Below are 24,519 nucleotides of genomic sequence, written 5' to 3' on the forward strand. Positions count from 1 at the left end.
TAAAATTTATTTTGTAGCACTGATATAATACTCCTATATTATATATTATATATATATATTAGTAGGGCTACAATACAAAACACAGCCTACCTTAATAGTTACCTTAATGTAAACCTAGAACATCCAGCGACAGTGCATGGCTTCATGTTCGAAAATTCTTGTCTGTGTCCAGTAGTGTTTTCAGCTGCTTTAGACTTTGACATCTTGGACATTTTGACTAAGCGATTGCTAACTGAATTGCTGTAGGATTGCTAGGACTGCCTCATACTGCAAATGAACCTGTAAACGAAAGGCACTTGAATGATACATGAATGAAAATTGTTAAATCACTAAACACAAACCTTACATTTGAAATTTCACAGCGAATTGCATGTTACACTGGAAACGGCTCATTTAATGGTCTGTGACGCAATTTTCACGGCCGTGAATTAGGATTAGCAATGACTGATCGAGCTTAACATAATAATTAGAAGGGGTGTTCACATACTTTTGACCTGAGCCTAATAAACAAACCGGATTCCAAAAAAGTTGGGACACTAAACAAATTGTGAATAAAAACTGAATGCAATGATGTTGAGGTGCCAACATCTAATATTTTATTCAGAATAGAACACAAATCACAGATCAAAAGTTTAAACTGAGAGAATGTATCATTTTAAGGGAAAAATATGTTGTTTCAAAATTTCATGCCATCAACAAATCCCAAAAAAGTTGGGACAAGGCCATTTTTACCACTGTGTGGCATCCCCCCTTCTTCTTACAACACTCAACAGACGTCTGGGGACAGAGGAGACCAGTTTCTCAAGTTTAGAAATAGGAATGCTCTCCCATTCATGTCTAATACAGGCCTCTAACTGTTCAATCGTCTTGGGCCTTCTTTGTCGCACCTTCCTCTTTATGATGCGCCAAATGTTCTCTATAGGTGAAAGATCTGGACTGCAGGCTGGCCATTTCAGTACCCGGATCCTTCTCCTACGTAGCCATGATGTTGTGATTGCTGCAGAATGTGGTCTGGCATTATCTTGTTGAAAAATGCAGGGTCTTCCCTGAAAGAGATGACGTCTAGATGGGAGCATATGTTGTTCTAGAACCTGAACATAGTTCTCTGCATTAATGGTGCCTTTCCAGACATGCAAGCTGCCCATGCCACAAGCACTCATGCAACCCCATACCATCAGTGATGCAGGCTTCTGAACGGAACCCAACGGAACTTGGGTTATCCTTGTCCTCTCTGGTCCGGATGACATGGCGTCCCAGTGTTCCATAAAGAACTTCAAATCGTGACTCATCTGACCACAGAACAGTCTTCCATTTTGCCACACTCCATTTTAAATAACCCCTGGCCCAGTGCAAACGTCTGAGCTTGTGGAGCTTGCTTAGAAATGGCTTCCTCTTTGCACTGTAGAGTTTCAGCTGGCAACGGCGGATGGCACGGTGGATTGTGTTCACTGACGATGCTTTCTGGAAGTATTCCTGAGCCCATTCTGTTATTTCCTTGACAGTGGCATTCCTGTTTGAGGTGCAGTGACGTTTAAGGGCCCGGAGATCACGAGCATCCAGTAGAGTTTTACGGCCTTGACCCTTACGCACAGCGATTGTTCCAGATTCTCTGAATCTTTTGATGATGTTATGCACGGTTGATGATAACTTAAAAGTCTTTGCTATTTTACGCTGGGTAACACCATTCTGGTATTGCTGCACTATCTTTTTGCGCAACAATGGTGGAATTGGTGATCCTCTTACCATCTTGGCTTCTGAGAGACACTGACACTGAGAAGCTCTTTTTATACCCAATCATGTTGTCAATTGACCTAATTAGTGTTAATTGGTCTTCCAGCTGTTCGTTATATGCTCAATTTCCTTTTTCCAGCCACTTATTGCTACTTGTCCCAACTGTTTTGGGATTTGTTGACACTGTGAAATTTTGAATCAACATATTTTTCCTTTAAAATGTTACATTTACTAAGATTAAACTTTTGATCTGTCATCTATGTTCTATTATGAATAAAATATTGACATTTGCCATCTCATCATCATTGCATTCAGTTTTTATTCACAATTTGTTTAGTGTCCCAACTTTTTTGGAATCCGCTTTGTACAATACAGTCTAATTGTTGATTGTTTAAGTAAAAGATTAACCTTTTGGATCCCATACATTGTTCAGGTTAATCAGTAGCAGTGAAATATCAATAATATGTGGAAATAAATAGCTAGTAGCATTATCTTTCATGATGCTGGGGGAGGTAGGACTGAAACATTCTTCCATTGTGATGGGTAGCCATCAGCAAATTGTTCTAAATTACAACCCACACACACTGAAAACACTCCACAACACAACAAGCCCTCACAAACACCCCTGGCTAACTGTACTGTTCAGTGTATGAAAACCTATGAAACTAAGCTGTTCACAACTCTAACAATCACTTAAGCCTGATTTATTCACAACATGATCATAACTATTTAGGATAATGAGATATAATCGTCAGGTTTAAAAATCCATTTTTTCATGCACTGGCAAAAACACAAACCTTAATATCAGAGACTTTATGAATATAATAAAATCACTTCACTATCTGATTTTAATCATTCTTGTCAGATAAGACCTTTAAACTATGAACTGTCACTGTGCTCTGTTGTTATTGGCTAGATTGTCCATAAAACACTTTCATGCTGTGTAACACTGGAGCATTTAAGCAACAGGTTTTATACAGCTGAGGCCAAATGCTTAAGTACACTGGCAACACATAACATGGAGGTCTTTAGATTTGAATCATTTCTCTCTCTTTTTATCTCTTTTACTAAATAATTTGGAACACAAATTTGTCAATAAAAAATTGGGTGGTGTAAAAAGATCTGTACTGTCAAGAATCGATATTCACTTGAAACAGCAGAGGGCACTGGCACTAGTCACCTCGCCTGGTTGACGGCACTTCACAAAGTTGCCAGGTAGGGGGATTTTCCAGTCAAATGTATTTATGTGAGGATACTTTCTTTATTTGTATTATTCATTTATTTATATAATGTTTGATTTGTTTTAAATTTTCATTTCATTTTTTTTTACACAATAAGCATTATTTGGCATAGTTTGTACCTACCTCAGAAAAAAAAAAGGGCATTCATTATTTAGATAAATAAAAGATAAGCACAAATAATTTTTTAAAAGAAATATAATAAAAGGAAACTTAAAAAAAAAAATCATATCATGAACCCAGTATCGTGAATCGTATCGCATCATGGGTAGAGTGTATCGTTACATCCCTAACAACTAGAGTCATTGACTTTTTGTTGTCAAATAAAGAAGGCTTGTTTGACTGTCCATCTTTATAGTACATGGAACAGTGATCCCTTTCTTAGTCTGGTCCTTCTTAGTGGTCCCTTTCTTAGTCTCTCACAGTGTAAGCATTAGTTTATTTGGATCTTCCTATGTTTTATTTATTTTTATTTTATTAGGATTTTAATGTCATGTTTTACACTCTTTGGTTACATTCATGACAGGACAGGTAGTTACTCATTACACAAGATTCATCAGTTCAAGTCTTCAATGTCAAACACAGTCATGGACAATTTTGTATCTTCAATTCACCTCACTTGCATGTCTTTGGACTGTGGGAGGAAACCGGAGCTCCCGAAGAAAACCCACACAAACACGGGGAGAACGTGCAAACCCCACACAGAAAGGACCCGGACCGCTCTAGCTGGGACTGAACCCAGGACCTTCTTGTTGTGAGGCGACAGTGCCACCCCAAATGGGGAAAAGCCTGACCCTTTCATACCTGCACTTTTAGTCTAGTTAAATTGGACTCATCGTTTTGTTTTAGCCTGGTATATTGCAAAATGTACAACACATTAAAGACACAAACATTAAGAATCCGTTTGCAGCGCCCAGGTGGCGCAGCGGGATATTCCGCTAGCACACCAGCGCCGAGATTCTGAGCTCCTCGGTTCGAAACTCGGCGTTGCCACCAGTTGGCTGGGCGCCATCTAGCGGGCATAATTGGCAGTGCCTGCAGCAGACACGGTTCTGATAGGGCGGGATGACCGGACTACGTGGGTGGGGTCTTCAAACGCTGTGTAAAAACCCTGATTGGCAGATAGAGAGGCACCTGTGCAGAGTGCATAGGTGATAAAGGGTTCCGCTAAGGGCTGCGCACAGATCGGAGGAGGCGTGAGCAGCAGTACACCCACCTCGACTGCAATCAGGGATCCCCCAGCAGCGGAAGACGAATTGACTACGCTAAATTGGGAGAAAATGGGAGAAAATGCATAAATAAAATAGAGAAAAAAAAGAATCTGTTTGCTAAATATGAATTAGAACTCATTTTGGAATAAATAGAAATGTTCACTTTTAAAGTTCTTCTTAGACTAGGACTAGGACTGATCTTTGTCCAGGAAACAAGACCTCAAGGTTTATAAAGTAAGAATTACACACCTTTTCTAAAAGGAGATTTGTGAAGAGATAAAGCAGATAGACTGTATTCTCAGAAGTCCAACTTCAAAGTCCAAATCACTGGTCACTGATGGGATCACTACTGAGACAAATCAATACCTCTAGAACAAAGTGATTTGGGGATACAATCTCAGCCCTACAGCTTTAGTATGCATGGTGGAGGATTTTATTTTTCTTCTGAGGAATATGAACTGCTTTAATCTCTGCATGATTTCCATACATTTTCCTTGCAAACATCCTTTTTACCAGTTCCAAACAGGGTGCTGTCTGCCATGACTCAGATGAGGGCAGGGGACAAATTGCTTGGCGGCTTGTCTGAGAGAAATGGGACCACCAACCTGACAAGGTGTTTTAAAACCTTATTCTTTTTGAGGTTTTTGTTAAAGAAACAAGCACTGAGGCAATCCAACATTCTCCAGGCATTTCTAGGAAGAAAATTCTATTGTCACTTTCTTTAATCACTCCCATCCCAGCAGTGCAATTACAGAACACAGCTTTGTGAAGAGTATAACATACTACATTTTTTATAAGTCGTGAACAATATAATACAACACATTGTGCTGTATGTGGTAGAAAAACCAGGGATATTACATTTTAGCCATCATGTGACCCCTGAGTAAAGTGCCAACATTTATTACTGTATCTAAAAAAGATAAATGTAGCTTTGGCTCCGTAAGGCCTGGCAATGTGAACAATGAAATTTATATTTTAGTAAAAAGACTGACAGTCTTAAAAGTAATTATTAAGTATTAATTAAGTTTTTAACAAAAATAGCTATATGCTAATCTCACATAAAAAAGAAAAAAACGGAGCCCACAGTAACACTTGGCAATCCTGCTGCACAATGACCTTGTGATTAAAGTATTTAAGTGGCCAAGATTTTGATAACACACCAAATAGCAAATGGTAGCGCTCGAGTGGCGCTATGGTCTATTACACTAGCATACCACTTTTGAGTGTTTGAACTTGTAAGTTTAAAAATCTCAGCAGAGCCACCAACCTGGTCGGGCATCCACACAAACACAACTGGCCGTGTTTGAGGGACAGAGAGTCAGACAGAGTCTCGTTTCGAAGCCATTGCCATATGTGATCTCCAGGACTGGTCTGGGCTACTGTGGTGGTGGTGGTGGTGGTGAGTGGTTGGTGGGGGAGAGTCACATAGAGCTTAGCGAGGCTCTTCGTATGAGATCCAGCTCTGTGTGAGAACCCAACACTGGCAGGTGATAAGAAGTGGATGCAGATTGGACACAAGTCGAAGGGGAATGTGGTAATCTGGCTGTTCTTGATCAGATTGAGTGCTGTGCAAGCTGTGTGTATTCACAATCAGGAATCGGAAATGAATAGATTGAGTAATAAAGGGGAAAATCCAGGAAAAAAAGCTTGAAAATGAACTCAAAACAGATTAAAACTAGGGCTGTCGAAGTTAACGCGATAATAACGCATTAACGCGATTTCAATTTAACGCGATTAAAAATAATAGTGCCGTTAACGCAAATTCTAGTTAATGTTGAGACTTGACTGGTAGAACTACAACGCTCGGTTACATTATGTTAACAAACCGCAAATGAAAAACGGTGGCAAGTCCGACATTAAAGTTTTAATGTCGGACTTGCCACCGTTTTTCATTTGCGGTTTGTTAACATAATGTAACCGAGCGTTGTAGTGATGCACTTATAAAGAAATAAATACACGCTATATTCACAAGTTGTCGGGAGCAGAACACTTTTATTAACTTATTCTGTTAAGGTACCAAATACCGGAAAGCTGAGTCAAGCACGTTAGTCCATGCACTATGGAAGCCCCAAAGGGTCAAAACACACTCACTTCGTGTAGAAACGGCCATCAAACCATTGTCACAATACAACCACAGAAAAGTCTGTTACAATAACTACGCCTTATCCCACCTAAAGCACCGCTGATCTACAATGTTTGCTGATGGAGAAATTCTAAACTACAATCTGACATTTACTGCCTAGTATGTGAGTGAATAAAACTCCCTTACAGTTTTCTCTTGTCCCAGCAGTTTTTAACATCAGTACATTTAGCATAAAATGTGTTCACCATTTTAATTGTAACATTTCACATAAAAATCCTTGTTTTCTATAACATTTACACAGATTTTTTGTAATGCGATTAATCACGATTAACTATATGAAATTCTGAGATTAATCGCGATTAAAAATTTTAATCGTTTGACAGCCCTAATTAAAACATAGAGTGTCAAGCATTTGAAGAACATACTGCATTTAGGCCAGGCTGATGTAAAGATCTGGTATCTACATGAATTGATTTTTGTATAAGCTACACCTAACATACAGATTGACTTCATGGGTATACACTTACTGACTTGCACAACAGTATGGTCTTATTAAAATGCAATTAAATGACACGTTATATGCACACTACAGATGGCTACTACGTGACTAACTGCAGGTAGTGTGCACAGCATGAATATGCTGGACAAAGATAAAACATTTTTCACATCCCATATAGGACAGTACAAGATGCATCAACACGCTACTCAAAACAATGTGCAATTTATAACTTATGAGTTGTTTATTTCGAACTGTGTGTAACAGAAACAGCAGAAAGCAAACCCACAGCTGTGAGAGACTACAGTATTGATTTAAAAACGCTGTGAAATATTGTGCAACAAATATAGACCCCAAACAGAAAATCAGTGATGCTGACAAATCGACTTAACCTAGGAAAGCAGTCGAATGCTTTTGTTAAATTAAAGAATAAAATGTTTGTTCTTGATAACAAACAGTTATTAGGAATTAATCACAGTGTTGGTCTTGGAATGTTTCCCCCATGAAGAAGAGGGAGGACTTCTGTATCGGAAAATGGCTTTCCAGTGCGGCATCATTTAAATTTGTCTCTTAAATATTTGTTTGTACCCTTGAAAGTACTTTGGCATCCATACACAAGTTGTTGCTCAACCACTAAAGTAATGAAACCTAGAAAACCAACAATTAACAAAGGGTTGTGACTGCTTGACTACTATGGTAAGAATTAAGACAATATGTACACAGTTGCAACCTAAAATATTCAACCCCACAAAGAAAATAATAATTTATAATTCTAAACTTTCCTGCAGAGCTCAATTTTGCTTAAAATAAAGTTCTAATCAGTTGAACAATACAGCACATGAACAAAGAAAATAACTAATACCTCATTTTAGAATAACAGGATATTTATTATTATGATGATGTTAATATTGCCTTGAAAGTTGACCGCTATGACCGCTACATAATATAACAAAGGTGAGTTACCTACTGATGGAATATCACCTACTGTGAGTCTGTATAACCTAAACTTAGGTTATAACATGATTAAGCCATTGGGAATCAATAACCACCACTAACATGCTTCAGCTGTGATGTGATAAACACCACCCAGAGATTCAAGTGTTCAGGGTGTGTTGCAGCCATGGTGAAAACTATAAAGCGGTCACAAAAGCTGGAAGAAAACATTGCATCAAAAGGGAAATGATTATAAGATGATTTGTAAGACCTTGAACATTCTTACAGGCACACTGGGAGCACTGTCAGAAAGTTCCAAACATATGACATTGCAACAAACCTGCCTGGCCATATAAAACCAGGTCCAGAGCCTTAGCAATCTCATCAGGACAACAAAAAGAATCCCCTTTGTTACTCCAAGAGACTTATGGGATGACCTGATGAAGACCGGAACAAATGTGGCAATGACAACTGTAAGAGGATCACATAACACAATGCACACCACTCTTGACCAAGTGGCACAGGAAGAGTGGACTGAAACATGTCAGAAGGTGCACTTATCAGTGCACTCTCCATACAGGTCCCAAGCACTCAGGAAAGGAATTTCATAATCTCAGGTATCGAACTATGCCAAATCAGGTATGCGGACCACAATGATCTGCTGTAGCATCCCCTAAATACAGGAGCAACTGAAAGGAGAAAAAGGTACTGGCATTTAAAATGCATGTAGATTAATAAAAAGCAAAATGATAAAATGAAGAATATAACTGTACATGATTTATGCAGCTATGCAGCAAATAAAAATAGCATAGTAAGGTATATGAGTATGTGAGTCAGCCGAGTTACCAGATCAATCAAATAGTTTAGGATGGAAGGAAAGGGTTCGCTGGTTGTCTAGTAAGGAATAAAGAGAATTAAGCGGCCCATGTTGAAACTGTGCTGGCTACCTGTTTTAGTTTGTACCTAAGAAAAAATAAATTAATCAGTGCACTGTTCATCACCTATTTTTTGATCTGTTGATCTACTAGAAAAACGGGCGGCATGATGGCTAAGTGAGTAGCACTGTCACCTCACAGCAAGAAGGACCTGGGTTCGATCCCCAGGTGGGGCGGTCCGGGTCCTTTCTGTGTGGAGTTTGCATGTTCTCCCCGTGTCCGCGTGGGTTTCCTCCGGGTGCTCCGGATTCCTCCCACAATCCAAAGACAGGCAAGTGAGTTGAACTGGAGATACTAAATTGTCCAAGACTGTGTTTAATATAACTTTGTGAGCTGATGAACCTTGTGTAATGAGTAACTACCGTTCCGGTCATGAATGTAACCAAAAGTGCAAAACGTGACGTTAAAATCCTAATAAACAAACAAACTAGAAAAACTTACTTTTTTTACTTAATGGACCTGCTTTGTACTGATTCATCCCAATTCTGATTAATTTAACTAAATCACACTGTCTCTGAACTGTTTTGTTGGCTCATTGTAATAAAACCAAATACTAAAATAGTCCATCATAAAACACCTTAAAACTGAATTCTGCCTTATTGTTGACCTGTACTGTAATTCAGTATTTACAGTACAGTATCATTTGATAAGCCAGGTTAACATACACACAGGTAAACACTCTTCTTTGACAAATCAAGGTCAGATAAGGACGTTTCAGCAAAATAATATTGTAACTGAAGCAAAGCTGGCTGGAACCACCTAGCAGGTATCTTTTCTCATCTTGATTCATTACCGTTCATCTGCTAGAAAAGTCTATTGTCAGACAGGCGTGCTCTGATTACACCGCATTATCTAACCCTGGTGTGACGTCACCCAGAGGCAAAGGCGGAGGACGGGGACAGCATGCGACTTCACACAAAGAATGTGTTCTCCACTCAGCCTATTTGCTTTTCATTTTCCTCCACAGGTTCTTCAGTGCTGTGCTTTTGCTCGCTACCTTTTTCAGTACAAACCCATTTTCAGAAAAGGAACAGTTTGTAAAATACAATATAAAAGTAGCTGTGATTTGTTAATTCTTTTACATTTTTATTTAACTGACAGCAATTATGTTTATTGTACTTGGTAAATGTAAACACATTTTGTCTGCAAACACTCAAAAACATTGGGACGGGCAAAATAATAGTGCTTCTACTAGAATATTGTTTCTAGAATATAAGTTACACATTAAACATTCCTCAATAAGCAGGTGAATTTGTAACAGGTGAGGAAATAATGATTAGGTATAATAGAAGACTTAAAACTTCATGACCAAATTGTCAATCAGTTCAAAAATAATTTAGGCCTTTCACCATCTACTGTACATTATATTGTAAAAAGATTCAGGGAAATCTAATTCATGGAGGACAAAGTGACCTTTCAGCCCTCAGATGGTACTGCCTAAGAAACCTACTGTGATAAATATAACCACATAAGTTCAGGAGTACCAGCTTGTTTTCAAATAAAAACAGACATAGAGTTCCATGTGCCAAAGATGAAAAAGACCATTCAGACACTGAAAGGTGCAAAAGCCAACATCTGTCATGGTACGGGGTGCATCAGTGCCCACAGCATGGGTGACCTGCATATGTGTGAAGGTACTGTTGACGTAAAGGCTTATATTGGGATTTTAGAGAGACACGATGCCATGAGGGTGACAGTAAAGTTAATCAGTGAAAACATCGGAAATCTTTTCTTTCTACTTTTGTATGTCAAATAAAGATTCAAGTGAATAATAATATAATATTATATAACACGGTTAATGAATTTTACAGCCACTGTTACCTCAAGGTATCTGTTTAAAACCAACAAGCCTAAATTTTAAGAAACTTGCAGTAAAACAAGATTGTTGTAGATATTTGTGGTGTATGAGTAATTTGAATTTAATAGCATCTGTAACATCTGTTACATAATGGGTGATCAGCAGTAATCAAAGGATTTTTTTAGATAAAAAATAAACCATACAATATTAATGCTCTTACTAAAACAGTGTTAGAGCATTAGCTGGATTTCTAAAACAAAATCCTTTCCTGACCAGTTGTTCACACTACACTAAAGGATTACTGATAAGGGCAACACCCATATTGGAAAGCTTGTGTTGTGCTTGTGTCTGTGTGTGTTGCCCCCTTAAAACCAATTACTGGTTGTTCCACCCTTGGCAGTTACAAATGCATTCAAACGTAACGTTGCAATAACTTGCCCATTCGTTTTGGCAGGCATGTTTTAATTTGGTCACATTGGAGGGTTTTGGAGCATGAACTGCTTGCTTAGAGTATTAAAAAAACAACTCCATGAGATTTAAGTCAAGATTTTGACCACCAGCATGTTTGACTGTTGGTATGATGGTCTTATGGTGGAAGGCAATGTTAGCTTTGTGCTAAATGTAATGTGACCCATGTTATCCAAAGAATATTATACCAAAAGTCTTGAGGGTCAACTAGATGTGTTTTTGAGCGATTGTAAGAAAAGCCTTTGCGTTCCTATTAGTCAGCAGTGGTTTGTGCCTTAAGACTTTCCAATAAATGCAAGGCAAGTGAGCCCTACAGTTCTTTGGATGTTTGCCAAGGTTCTTTTGTGACCTCCTGGATGAGTTGTTTAAGTATGTTTGGTATAATTTTGGCAGGTTCACCAGTGTTCCACCACTGATTTCCATTTGTGGATAATGGCTCTCACCGTGATTTGTGAGTCACAAAGCCTTAGCAATGTAACTACTTCCAAATTTTTGCTTCACATCTGTATTTGAATCTCTGTACAATGTAGCATCATGTGCTGCTTTTTGTGACCCTCTAGCCTGCTTCATGTTGCCAAAAAGATTCTATTTAATTGATTTTTAGATTTAACAGATCTGGCAGTAATCATGCCTGAGTATGGCTAGTGAAAATGAAACCAGTTGAATTTGGTTAAACGGTTGATTTAGTAGCTGGGGGAAATTACTTTTTCACAGAGTGATATAGGTTTTGAATGAATCCTTTTAAATCCAGGCTCTGCTATGCAGCCACTGTTGGGTCCTTGAGCAAAACCCTTAACCCTGTCTGCTCCAGGGCCGCCGTACGATGGCTGACCCTGCGCTCTGCCCCCACCACTGATGGTGGGTTCCAAACAAGCTGGGATATGCGAAGAAAGAATTTCATTGTACTGTACACCTGTATATGTATATATGACAAATAAAGGATATCTTCTTCTTCTAAAAAAGGGGCAAATACTTTTTCAATGCACTGTATTTACATATACACACAAAAATACACAAACCCCAATTCCAGAAATGGTTCGGGCATTTTGAAACAAGAAGCTGTGATTTGGTCATTCTTTTGAACCTTCACTGACCAACCTGATTGTATACAATCAAAAGAGTCAAATATATTTATATTTCCAAAACACAAATCAAGTTGTCCTGCCAAATGTATCTAAAATGATCAAAAAACTGCATTTTACCTGGTGACAAGTGATGAGCAGTGCAGACCAAACAAATATTCCTGAGAGCGCCTGGGCAGTAGTTGTGTTCAAGAAAATATAGTCCTCCACCAGAGTTCCATTCTTTATGACTACTGTCATGTTAGACATGTTAATATCAGAAAGTGAGAGTGCGGAGCGAGTGGCTGAATCATTCACACTCCTGTTTGAATCCATCATCAGAGGACTGATAGAATTATTCTCCAATAATTCATTCATCTGAAAGATAAAAATTAAAATAATGGTTTATACATACATATACAGATACATAATGCAGACAAAAGCATCATGAAATCCTTCCTAAATATTGAGTTTAGGTTTCTCAGCAACATTCACTGCTAACAAGTCTATGAAATATTTTTTTTAATTATGTATAATTAATCATATGCCTCCAACTTTGTGTCAATTTTTTCGGGAAAGGCCCTTATCTGTTCTAGCATGACTATCCCTGTTTGCACAAAGCAAGGTTCAGAAAGTCATGGTTTCATGTAAAGAAATTCAAATTGCTCACTCAGAGATGGGTGGCAACTCCAAATAAATGCATTCAATTTTGGAACAGAATGTCTAATAAGCTCATGATCAGGTGTCCACATACTTTCGGCAATATGGTATACCTCAGGGACATTCAACTTGGGGTGAATTTTCTGCTACCAGAGCTACAGTATCTGTGTGACATACTGCATTATAAAATGTGTCTAAGTTTTTCATGTTCTCCATATTACATGTGACTGTGACATATTGCTAAAAGAAGGTTTAACGTGGAAGGATGTTCAGGGCAGAGCAACATGGAGATAAATGATCCGCTGTGATGACCCCTAACGGGAGGAGAAAAACAAAGTGCTTAGAGAGGTGAAAATTGGGTTTCACCATTTTTGCTGTTATACAGATTGATCCAAAGATCTGTGTTGTAAACCGTAACAAAGTAGTCTTGCTCATCCCAGACTGACTGGATATAACTGAGGTGTATCATTTTTATACAAGACAAAACATAAAGCATGGTAAAGGGGCCATTTTATTTAAATACAAGACCCTTTTTACCACTTCTTAAGAAAAAGTACTATATTGTATAGTATTTTGTAACTATGAGCTCAGTCTATATAGACTACAGTATGTGGACACTGGTCAATGCCACCATAATGGTCTCCAGGGCTTTTCTCAAATTGTAGACTGTGTCTGTAGTAAATTGTGCTTATTCAGTAACAAAAATAATTATAGGTTGTACTGATATTGTATTGGTTGAAAATGTCTGGCTTGCACTCATCGTTGAAATTCATACCAGGTTGAAGTGCCTCCACACCAAACTTGGCAAACCATGTCTTTATGAACCTCGTTTTGTGCACAGGGGCACGCTCATGCAGGAACAGGAAAGGGTCTTCCACGAAGTAGAAGGCAAAACAACATTATTTAGTTTACATGATTAATAATCATTTTTGTCTAAAAATGTGTGTGGCTGACACACCTAAAATCAATAATTAGGCTAGGTGTCTACATAATTCTGGCCACACTGTACCTTGATAGAAGGCTTTGGCTACATCACCCTACAATGAACCCTGGATGTTTTCCATCTCTTTTGGATGTTATTTTACTTTAGCATAGTATGATGCTGAAAGGATCTATATAATTCACATTTAATTTGAATAGGGCTGGCACTAATTATGCCTAGGTGTGTCCAGTCTAATTAAACCCAATTATCAACTTCATTTAGCCAATCATTAACTAAGGGGGTCAGTTGTTCTTAAGTGTTCTCTGTTGTACCTAATGGGGAATGAATGTCCTTTTTTGTTATGGAACTGTGGCTGACAGCTGTTTCCAGGTAATGATTGAATTGGATCATTCTATATAAGATATATTATTAACATCTGTTAAAAGCACATCAAAACTGTTACTGAAATATATTTAAATTGTTCTATATGAACCAATACTTATAAACAGGAGGATTAGGGAACCTGACAATTAATTGTGGTCAAATTAAATACTTAAGATTAGTTAATATATTCAGAATTACTTCAGATTATTACTATAAAGAAGTTAATAGTCCACAACACTATTAGCTGTTGTTTGCTATTTTTATTCAGTCATAGTAAAAAGGGTAAGACTACACATGCTTACTTGTATTTTGCACCATATCTACTTTTTAGGCACCTTATCTGCATTGCCAATTTTACGCTGCTAATGTACAACATGTCACTACCTCAGGAACCATTGTACCATCTATTCACCATCATGTACTAACACTTGTCTTTAGTCCTGTCTTCTAATTACTTGTTTATATTAGGGATAATTAGGAATATCTTTTGTAGTTATTTATTATAGGATTTTTTGTATTATTGTTGTATTTGCACTGTTTTGTCTTGCACTTTTTGTACCGTGTTACACCGTGATCCTAGAGGAACGCTGTTTCGTTTCAATATGTACTTGTATGTAGCTGAAACGACAATAAAACCTCTCTGACTCTGACATGCCTTAATTTTTACACAGATTCAACAGCGCCTTTATACAAATTACTGTGGCTGTTGTACTATGTTTAACCAATTACATAAGATCATTGCAAAAGAAAATACTTTTGATTCGTCATAACCAAACCCAAAAAAACTTAGGCATGTCTCTGTCTCACCACCTAAGGCTGAGAGCTGCTGGCATATGCAATTTTGTAATAATGGCAACAAGCCTATGTACTAGTACATATTAATTCTGTACATATGACTGCTCAGTTTCACTTATCTGGTTACTATACTACTGCACTTTGTAATATACACCAATCAGCCATCACCTCATTGTTTCTACACGCATTGTCCATGTTATCAGCTCCACTTACCATATAAAAGCACTTTGTAGTTCTACAATTACTGGTGGATCATTCTCAGCATTGCAGTGACACTGACATGGTGGTGGTGTGTTAGTGTGTGTTGTGCTGGTATGAGTGGATCAGACACAGCAGCGCTGCTGAAGTTTTTAAATACCTTGTCCACTCACTGTCCACTCTATTAGACACTCCTACCTAGTTGGTCCACCTTGTAGATGTAAAGTCAGAGACGATCGCTCATCTATTGGTGCTGTTTGAGTTGGCAATCTTCTAGATCTTTATCAGTGGTCACAGGACGCAGCCCACAGGGCGCTGTTGGCTGGATATATTTTTGGTTGGTGGACTATTCTCAATCCAGCAGTGACAGTGAGATGTTTAAAAACTCCATCAGTGCTGCTCTGTCTGATCCACTCATACCAGCACAACACACACTAACACACCACCACCATGTCAGTGTCACTGCAGTACTGGGAATGATCCACCACCTAAATAATACCTGCTCTGTGGGGGTCCTGACCATTGAAAAACAGCATAAAAGGGGGATAACAAAGCATGCAGAAAAACAGATGGACTACAGTCAGTAATTGTAGAACTACAAAGTGCTTCTATATGGTAAGTGGAGCTGATAAAATCGACAGTGAGTGTAGAAACAAGGAGGTGGTTTTAATGTTATGGCTGATCAGTGTATGTAAATAATCTATAGCATTCACTTCTGGTTGGATGCTACTGCATTTCATTGGTTCTATACTTGTACTCTGCACAGTGATAATAAAGTTGAATCTAATCTAATCTAGTAATTTGACAACCCCTGTGGTAGTGTAGGGTAATAGTCCTGAGAACCTGTGTCAGAACATTGCTTCACGATTTTGCTGGACCCACCACCACTCTGATCATCCTGCAGTGGTTAACAAAATTTAAGTATTGAATGAATAGACTCTTGTACCTTTAAAAAGTCACATAAACTGCTAAGGTGTATGGTCTGAATATCTAAAATAAATGATGTGCTTTCAACTCAGTGCCAACAGTGTGGAAAAGGTCCTTTTTCTGTTCCAGCCTGGCTGTACTAGTGCACTGAGGTCCAGACAGACATGGTTTGATGAGTTTGGTCTGGAGGAACTACAGTGGCCAGCACAAACCCCTGACCTCGAACCCAAAGAACAGTTTTATCCACAGGTGCTCTCTTGACTGAATGGACACAAATCCCAACTGATCAAATCCCATAGAAAGCCCTTCCAGCTGCTGGTAATTCCAGAATAATGCCCTTTATACTGTAAAGGGATTTCCAACAAATTTACAAACCGGGCGTCCACATACAGTCATGTGAAAACATTAGGACACCCCATGAGAACCTTTTTAAACATATGGACATTTGAGCTTCATTTGAACAGTACTGAGAGACGGAGCTTATATAACTAAACAAATAAAACTGAAAAAATTACTTTTAAACACAAGTTGTAAAATGTAATGAACAAAAATGGAAATTGATTGTGAGGAAAAACTTAGGACACCCTATATAGCTGGTATTTCCCCCTTTGGCTGAAATAACCTCAATTAGACGTTTCCTATAACCATCTACCAGTCTCTGACATCAACTGGGGGAAAAATTTTCCCCAAGAATTTCTTCAGCTGTGTGATGTTCTTGCATGCACAACCAGTTTCAAATCACCCCACAGCATCACAATAGGATTAAGATCCGGGCTTTGACCTGGCCATTCCAGAACTCTCCATTTCTTTCTTTTGAGCCATTCCTTGGTGGATTTACTGGAATGTTTTGGGTCATTGTCATGTTGCATGGTCCACCTCCGCTTCAGCTTCAGTTTTAGGACAGATGGTCTTACATTTTCCTCAAGCACCCTCTGATACAGTGAAGAATTCATCGTGGATTCTATAATGGAGAGCTTGTCAGGCCCTGCTGCTGCAAAGCAGCCCCAAACCATGACATTTTCACCTACATGCTTCACAGTTGGTATGAGGTTCTTGTGCTTAAATGCTGTGTTTGGTTTGCGCCAAACATGTCTTCTGTTACTGTGCCCAAATTATTCAACTTTGGATTCATCTGTCCAAAGCACATTGTTCCAGAAGTCCTGGTCTTTGTCTAGGTGTTCTCTGGCAAACTTTAGTCTTGCCCTGATGTTTTTTTTTTACAGCAAGGGTTTCCTCCTTGCACACCTCCCATGAAAATGAAACTTGTGCAGTCTCTTTTTGATGGTAGATGCATGTACCTTGCTATCAACTGTAGCAAAAGCTACCTGTAGGTCTCTTGCTGACATTGTAAGATTGTTGGAGACTTCTTGACGCATCTTGCGGTCTGCTCTTGGGCTGAACTTGCTAGGACGGCCTGACCTGGCCATGTTGGCAGTTGTTTTAAATGTTCTCCACTTGTAAATGATTTTCCAGACAGTGGAATGGCTGATTTCTAATTGTTTTGAGATCTTTTTAAATCCCTTCCCAGACTCATATGCATCTACAACCTTCTTCCTGAAGGCCTCAGAGTCTTAGGGCGATCGGGTGACGCACCACCAAAGGGCAAAAGTGAAGAAATTTTTCTATCTAGTGACTGTTCGGAATATCCAATCAGCGTCGAGTTGTGTTCCGTACAGTACCGTCCCTTTCGGGGTGACTTCAGTCTGACTGAAAATCGCCCCGGGTTGCTCTCATAGACTCATGTTAAGGCTCTTTTTTTCGAACTGCAGGCGCTGCAATACATTCTGAATGGCTTCCGGGAGGGCTCGCACTTACGTGCTTGCGTCACACGTAACCTGGTGTCGCGATCTCGTCACCATGACTACCATCACCTCAGTTCGGAGCAACTCCATGGTGTAATCAGGATAAATTAGCAACTTAAGAATTAGGGCCACCCAGACCAAATTTAAACATCAAGTATCTACAAAGGAGGGGAAATCATATAAGTTACAAGTAAGTTACAAGTAAGTAATGTAATTTTTAAATTGTGAATTGTGATCGCACTTCTTGTATCTCGCTAATTGTTTAATTGTACTTCTTTATTCATTGCACATCAGCCCCGATGCCAATCTTTATTCTGGATCTGCTGCACCTAAAATAAAATGCTATCTGATGAAGACTGAATTAAATTGTTAGGGTGATGGCTTTACTTAATTGTATGATTAATGGTAAAGCTGGTCTCTCTCCATGTTCAAAGTTATTTGGTCTAATCATTGAAGCTGATGTGGTGCACCAGATTCTAATTTTTTACATTTTAAGTAGTAATAAATGTGGGGGTGTCCTAACTTTTTCCTCACAATAAATTTACATTTCTATTCATTACATTTTACAACTTGTGTTTAAAAGTATTTTTTTCAGTTTTATTTGTTTAGTTATATGAGCTCCATCTCTCAATACTGTTCAAATGAAGCTCAAATGTCCATATGTTTAAATATGTTCAAAAAGACAAAGGTTCTCATGGGGTGTCCTAACTTTTTCACATGACTGTACAGTACTAACACAACCATTAGGGAGTAGCTGCCAAATCGCCCTTCCCTTCCAGTGACAGACGTTATAATGTGTTTGGATTTATTTTGTGTTTATTTGGCTACTCATTTTCTTTAAATGACATGGGTTAAATGTTTTACCTTAATAAAAACACAAGTTTATAACAAAACATGTTAAAATTAAACAAAAAGAATGAGAAAAACCGGGTGCTACTTACCCTGCTATAACGCCTGACACCTGTCCGTCTTGCTTGACTCAACCCGCTACCAAACTAAATATGCTTTCTCCTTTTGTGACCCTTTTGTGAGGCGGAAAGCACAATATAAACACTAAAATATAAAGTTTACAAAATAAAAAAAAGACACGGTGTAAGTTTGAAGAAAAGCGCTCTGTGTGAAGTTGCCATGAGAAATGGCTTCCAGGCTGAAGTGTAAACACCAGAACCGCTCGTACTTCCTCGTTCAGTATACAGGTAAGTTACACAGAGCCAAGCCTAAACTGACTGAGCTCCACTCGCTTCAACTTAAATACAAACGCCGACCTTTATATTTAAAATACTTATAAACTACATTTACTACAGTCAGTGTTTTAAAAGAACTTATTTCAAAAGTTACTTTAGCGTATTTACAGACACCTCAAGTCAGGTACAAACTCCTCACTCAAAACCCGACAAACCACGTCACGTGTTTAACTGACGTTAGTCCATCAGTCACGTGGCATCGGCAGCTGCACCTGTTTCTCCACACGGTCCTTTTATCGTTCTCATCTAAAATCGAATAAACACATTTTAGCGTTTTCTACAAGAAATGAGGTACATAATATTATGAGGGCAGGGTTCTTCAGGACAGGTGTACTATGCAGGGGTGCAGGTTTTAGCTGAACAAGTGTACCATGCAGAGGGCAGACTTTGTCTGGATAGGTGTGTCATGTATGGGGACAGGCTTTGTCTGGACATTCTTACTTTGCAGGGACATGCTTCAGCTGGACCGGTGTACTATGGAGGGGACAGGCTTTGTCTGGACAAGGTTACTATAAAGGGACTGGCTTCAGTTGGACATGTGTACCATGCCAGGCGCAGGTTTTTTCTGGATAGGTGTATCATGTATGGGGACAGGCTTTGTCTGGACATTCTTACTTTGCAGGGACATGCTTCAGCTGGACCGGTGTACTATGGACGGGACAGGCTTTGTCTGGACAAGGTTACTATAAAGGGACTGGCTTCAGTTGGACATGTGTACCATGCCAGGCGTGGGTTTTGTCTGGATAGGTGTATCATGTATGGGGTCAGGCTTTGTCTGCACAGGTGTACCATGCCAAGGGTATGCTTTGTCTGGACAAGCCTACTATACAGGTGCAGGTTTTACCTGAACAGGTGTACCATGCATGGGGGCAGGCTTTAGTTGCATGGGCAGCACGGTGGCTAAGTGGGTAGCACTGTTGCCTCACAGCAAGAAGGTCCTGCGTTCGATCCCCAGGTGGGGCGGTCCGGTTCCTTTCTGTGTGGAGTTTGCATGTTCTCCCCGTGTCCACGTGGGTTTCCTCCGGTGAGGTGAATTGGAGATACAAAATTGTCCAGGACTGTGTTGGATATAACCTTGTGAACTGATGAACCTTGTGTAACGAGTAACTACTGTTCCTGTCATGACTGTAACCAAAGTGTAAAACATGACGTTAAAATCCTAATAAACAAACAACAACAACTTAAGTTGCACTGCTGTAACATGCAGATTGCAAGCTTTGCCTGGAATCCCTTATTATAAAGGGCAGGCATGCATGGGAGCAGGCTTCGACTGGATAGGTGTATGACTTTGGACAGGTGTACCATGCGTATAATAACATGGTATTAACATGGTAGTGTGTGTTGTACTTGTGTATATGTGGCAGGGGCAGTAGTGCTGTTGGGATTCTTAAATACTGTTTTGTTGTAGGTAGAAACTACAGATGTTTAGTAGGGTACAAAACGGTCACAATTAACAATAAAACACATGGGCTACAGTAAGTAATTTTATATGTCATTTATATAAATTATTAACTTATATATATTAACTTATATAACTTATAAACAGCAAGACTGAAAAACAACTGCACCAATCACTTTAAACACCTGTGACCTGGTGCTGCCATTTTCTGCTGTTATATTTTGAAATCATGCACTTTAGATTCACATAAAGCTGCTGTAGTTCTTGTGCAATACTTGCAAATGTAAATATTTAAAATACTTTATCTGTTATTTCTTCCAGTTTTTTAAGTCTTAAGTTTTATTTTATACTTAACATAGTTATTGTTATTTATATTTCATTATGTTACACACGAGACCTAAGTAACTGCATTTCGTTCTAATCATGTACATGGTTTTGAATGACAATAAAGCTGAGTCTGATAAACTATTATATGTTATTCTGCATAGAAAATGTAAAAAAAAAAAATAATGAATATACATACCAAATAGGTCTATCTAATGAGTGGTTGGTGAGTATTGTATAAAATAACCATTTTCTATTAAATGCAGTAGAGTGAGTAAAAAGAAATGAGTAAAACATTTAGAAAATGATAAAGTTACACCATTTTGAAACATTCCACATTTTTTATTGCAAAGTTTACAAATTAGATTACTGTAACAAAAACTAGAAAGCCTAAGTGGTCTAATGTTTCAGGTTGGTTCAAATTCTGTTTTTATAAAATGCAGTTGTGTAAATACATCCAGGCAATGTTTTGGTATGAAACAAATGGCTTTATTGAAGCAATAAGAAAGTGATGACCATCTTACTATTAACAATGTTATTAAATGGGAATTAACACGGACACATTCTGTAATGCCAGAGCTTTAAAGAATATTAATAAATAAATCACAATAAAAAAAAAATAATAAAACCACTTCTCAAGATAAAGCCGGTTTACATGAAGCAGTTGAAATTTGGGCAATAGGTGCTTTTTCCAACAAGACCTTTTTTGCTTAATAGAATTAAACTGTATCTGGCTTGAGTTAAAAAACACACCTCTTGTTAACATGGGTACTAAAAACAAAGTCTCAAGTAGTATGTGTGACACCCTCATACATTAGCACATAATATTCTAGTAAAGGATGTAATAAATTTAGGCATCCATAATGAAAACCAGATTTCTCTAAAATTACCAAAAAAACTACAAATCACAAGACTGACTTCATAATCATTCTTCTTTGAACAATATTGCCTTCATTTGTCTGAAGGAAAACAAGCTGAACAGGAATCAAAACGTAAGTGTATCAGTAAAACAAAAACTACATACATTCAAAACTACTTATACTTTGAATGAAATGTCCTTGGTCACCATACGCTGCAGCTTTTGATCATGTCTTTAAACGTCTTCATATTTTCAGCTTTGCAGTCTTTAAGTGCAAGCCCCAAAAGAACAGGTCGATTTCCTGCCTCCTGGCAAACAAATGTGGCGACATTTTTTGCATAGACATGAATAAGTGCCTGAAATGAAAAAAAAAGACAAATATAAATTACAGACCTGAGTTATATTCTGCATCACAATCACACTGTCATGAGTAAGGTAGAAATACCTCATCTTTTCCCAGCAGCACTTTTGTAGTAAACATGCTGGTGCTGATGTCACTGGATTTCAAGTCAGGTGTTATAGATACAAGTGTCCCAATCTTTCCATACTGTGTCAGCACAATGAAGATGTAGTTGCTGAATTCTGTACAAACTACTTGTGTCAATATCCCATCGATTATTTTCTCTGTCTTCCTTGTTTTGATAAGTGGTTGATGTGTCATGGTGAAAATGCTTCCTAGACAAATAAATGAATAAGTTAGGAAGCTGTAAATGTAGAAAAAAAACTAGTCAGTGCATAATATAAACAGCTAGATAATTATCAGGAAACGCTGCATAATTGTAATGTTAACTTCATCATATATATATATATATATACTGATCAGCCATAACATTAAAACCACCTCCTTGTTTCTACACTTACTGTCCATTTTATCAGCTCCACTTACCATATAGGAGCACTATGTAGTTCTACAATTACTGACTGTAGTCCATCTATTTCTCTAAATACTTTTTTAGCCTGCTTTCATGCTGTTCTTCAATGGTCAGGACTCTCCCAGGACAACCACAAAGCAGGTATTATTTAGGTGGTGGATCATTCTCAGCACTGCAGTGACACTGACATGATGGTGGTATGAGTGGATCAGACACAGCAGCGCTGCTTAAGTTTTTAAATATCATGTCCACTCACTGTCCACTCTATTAGACACTCCTACCTAGTTGGCCCACCTTGTAAATGTAAAGTCAGGGATGATCGCTCATCTTCTAGACCTTCATCAGTGGTCACAGGAAGCTGCCTACAGAACGCTGTTGGCTGGATTTTTTGGTTGGTGGACTATTCTCAGTCCAGCAGTAAAAATAAGGTGTTTAAAAACTCCAGCAGCGCTGCTGTGTCTTATCCACTCATACCAGCACAACACACACTAACACACCACCACCATGTCAGTGTCACTGCAGTGCTGATCCACCACCCAAATAATACCTACTCTCTAGTGGTCCTGGGAGAGTCCTGACCATTGAAGAACAGCATGAAAGGGGGCTAACAAAGCATGCAGAGAAACAGATGGACTACAGTCAGTAATTGTAGAACTACAAAGTGCTTCTATATGGTAAGTGGAGCTGATAAAATGGACAGTGAGTCCTGTAGTGAGTGTAGAAACAAGGAGGTGGTTTTAATGTTATGGCTGATCGGTGTATATGTCTTTATATTTCTCATGCCACATGAAGTCTAACATACTGAAAGAAAAGTTCAAAATATCTGACCGCACTAAACGTAAAAGTTCTAATAATCATCAGTAACATTTTATTTATTTATTTATTTTTTAGGATTTTAACGTCATGTTTTACACTTTGTTTACATTTATGGCAGGACAGGTAATTATTGGTTACACTAAATTCATCAGTTCAAGTCTTTATTGTCAAACACAGTCATGGACAATTTTGTATCTCCAATTCACCTCACTTGCATGTCTTTGGACTGTGGGAGGAAACCGGAGCTCCCGGAGAAAACCCACACAGACACGGAGAGAACATGCAAACTCCACACAGAAATGACCCGGACCGCCCCATCTGGGAATTGATCTCAGGACCTTCTTGCTGACTGAGCCACCATGCCGCCCCAGACTTGTTTATACTGTATTTGATCCGATTATGCATTCTGATAGGAATTTTAAATTACATTTCTGTTACAGGTAACTGGTTGGCAACTTTTACTTAAGGTTTCTCAATGTTTGTCCTTATAAATGAACAACACTCTACTCTCTTGCTGTGGTAGTCAAATCAAATACATATGTAATTCGGCAGCAGGTACTTTTTATTTACATATACATATACATATATACTACATATAGTCCGGTTGTTTCACTTTCTTTTGTGCTACATGTGCTAATAGCAGCTAGCAAGCGGTGCTAGCTGCTGCTGACTGCATTTCAATATAGGAGAGAAGCTACTGAAGCCAGTACAGGGCACAGAAAACACCGAGCCTCCCTGCTAACCATGTTAGTCAAGCGAGGTGGATTTTATGCACTATTTACAGAGTTTAGCGAACATATACACGACGTAGCGCTGTGGAAACAATGTGAGCCGCCTTACCGTCAATTTTACACTACTGTGTTATCTTCTTATCAAATGCAAGTAGATTGTAACCGCAACTTTCATTACTTAATACTCCCAGTGCTAGTCAGCGTTTACCAAGTCACGAGATGATTTGTAGATCTGCGCGCGGTTGATTGGGCTTAAAAGTTGCGCATGCGCATAATGTAAAGACGCGAATAAACTCTGGGCAGGGTGCCAGTCCATCCCAGGACTTAAATATAGTTATTTATTGGGATTGTAACGTCATGTTTTACACTTTGGTTACATTCATGACAGAAACGGTAGTTACTTGTTACACAAGATTCATCAGTTCACAAATTTAAAGTCAAACACAGTCCCTAAACAATTTTGAATCTCCCATTCACCTCACTTGCATATGTTTGGACTGTGGGAGGAAACACACACACACACACACACTGATATTGGAAGGTATACTCTGGACAGGATGCCAATCTATCCAAATCCATTTAAAAGATGATAGAAACCTTAACAGTGTATGCTTGTTTAATCATGCCACTGT

The 24,519-nt window shown here is 38.5% G+C and overlaps 2 protein-coding genes across 4 annotated transcripts in view; both read right to left on the reverse strand.

Annotated features, from left to right (window-relative positions):
* The window catches only part of tmem184a (transmembrane protein 184a), a 49,540-nt gene extending 30,717 nt beyond the window's left edge, over positions 1-18,823 (reverse strand). For all 3 annotated transcript variants that reach the window (XR_010009417.1, XM_062990378.1, XM_062990379.1), the window contains exons 1-2: positions 18,584-18,823; positions 12,096-12,332 (exon numbers count right to left, since the gene is read on the reverse strand). Coding sequence is in view for 2 of the 3 variants with exons in the window: in XM_062990378.1 (XP_062846448.1) it covers positions 12,096-12,332 (237 nt within the window). In the remaining variant the exon portion in view is untranslated. The remainder of the gene's footprint in view (positions 1-12,095; positions 12,333-18,583) is intronic.
* A 2,107-nt stretch (positions 18,824-20,930) lies between these two features.
* psmg3 (proteasome (prosome, macropain) assembly chaperone 3) lies at positions 20,931-24,111 on the reverse strand. Its single transcript, XM_062990383.1, has 3 exons — positions 23,997-24,111; positions 21,914-22,143; positions 20,931-21,824 (listed from the first exon to the last, which is right to left on the reverse strand). The coding sequence occupies exons 2-3, from the start codon at positions 22,127-22,129 to the stop codon at positions 21,672-21,674; spliced, it is 369 nt and encodes a 122-aa protein (XP_062846453.1). The 5' UTR covers positions 22,130-22,143; positions 23,997-24,111; the 3' UTR covers positions 20,931-21,671.
* Positions 24,112-24,519: the final 408 nt, after the last annotated feature.

Source organism: Trichomycterus rosablanca, chromosome 2 (assembly GCF_030014385.1).
Source record: "Trichomycterus rosablanca isolate fTriRos1 chromosome 2, fTriRos1.hap1, whole genome shotgun sequence".
Classification (NCBI taxonomy): Eukaryota; Metazoa; Chordata; class Actinopteri; order Siluriformes; family Trichomycteridae; genus Trichomycterus; species Trichomycterus rosablanca.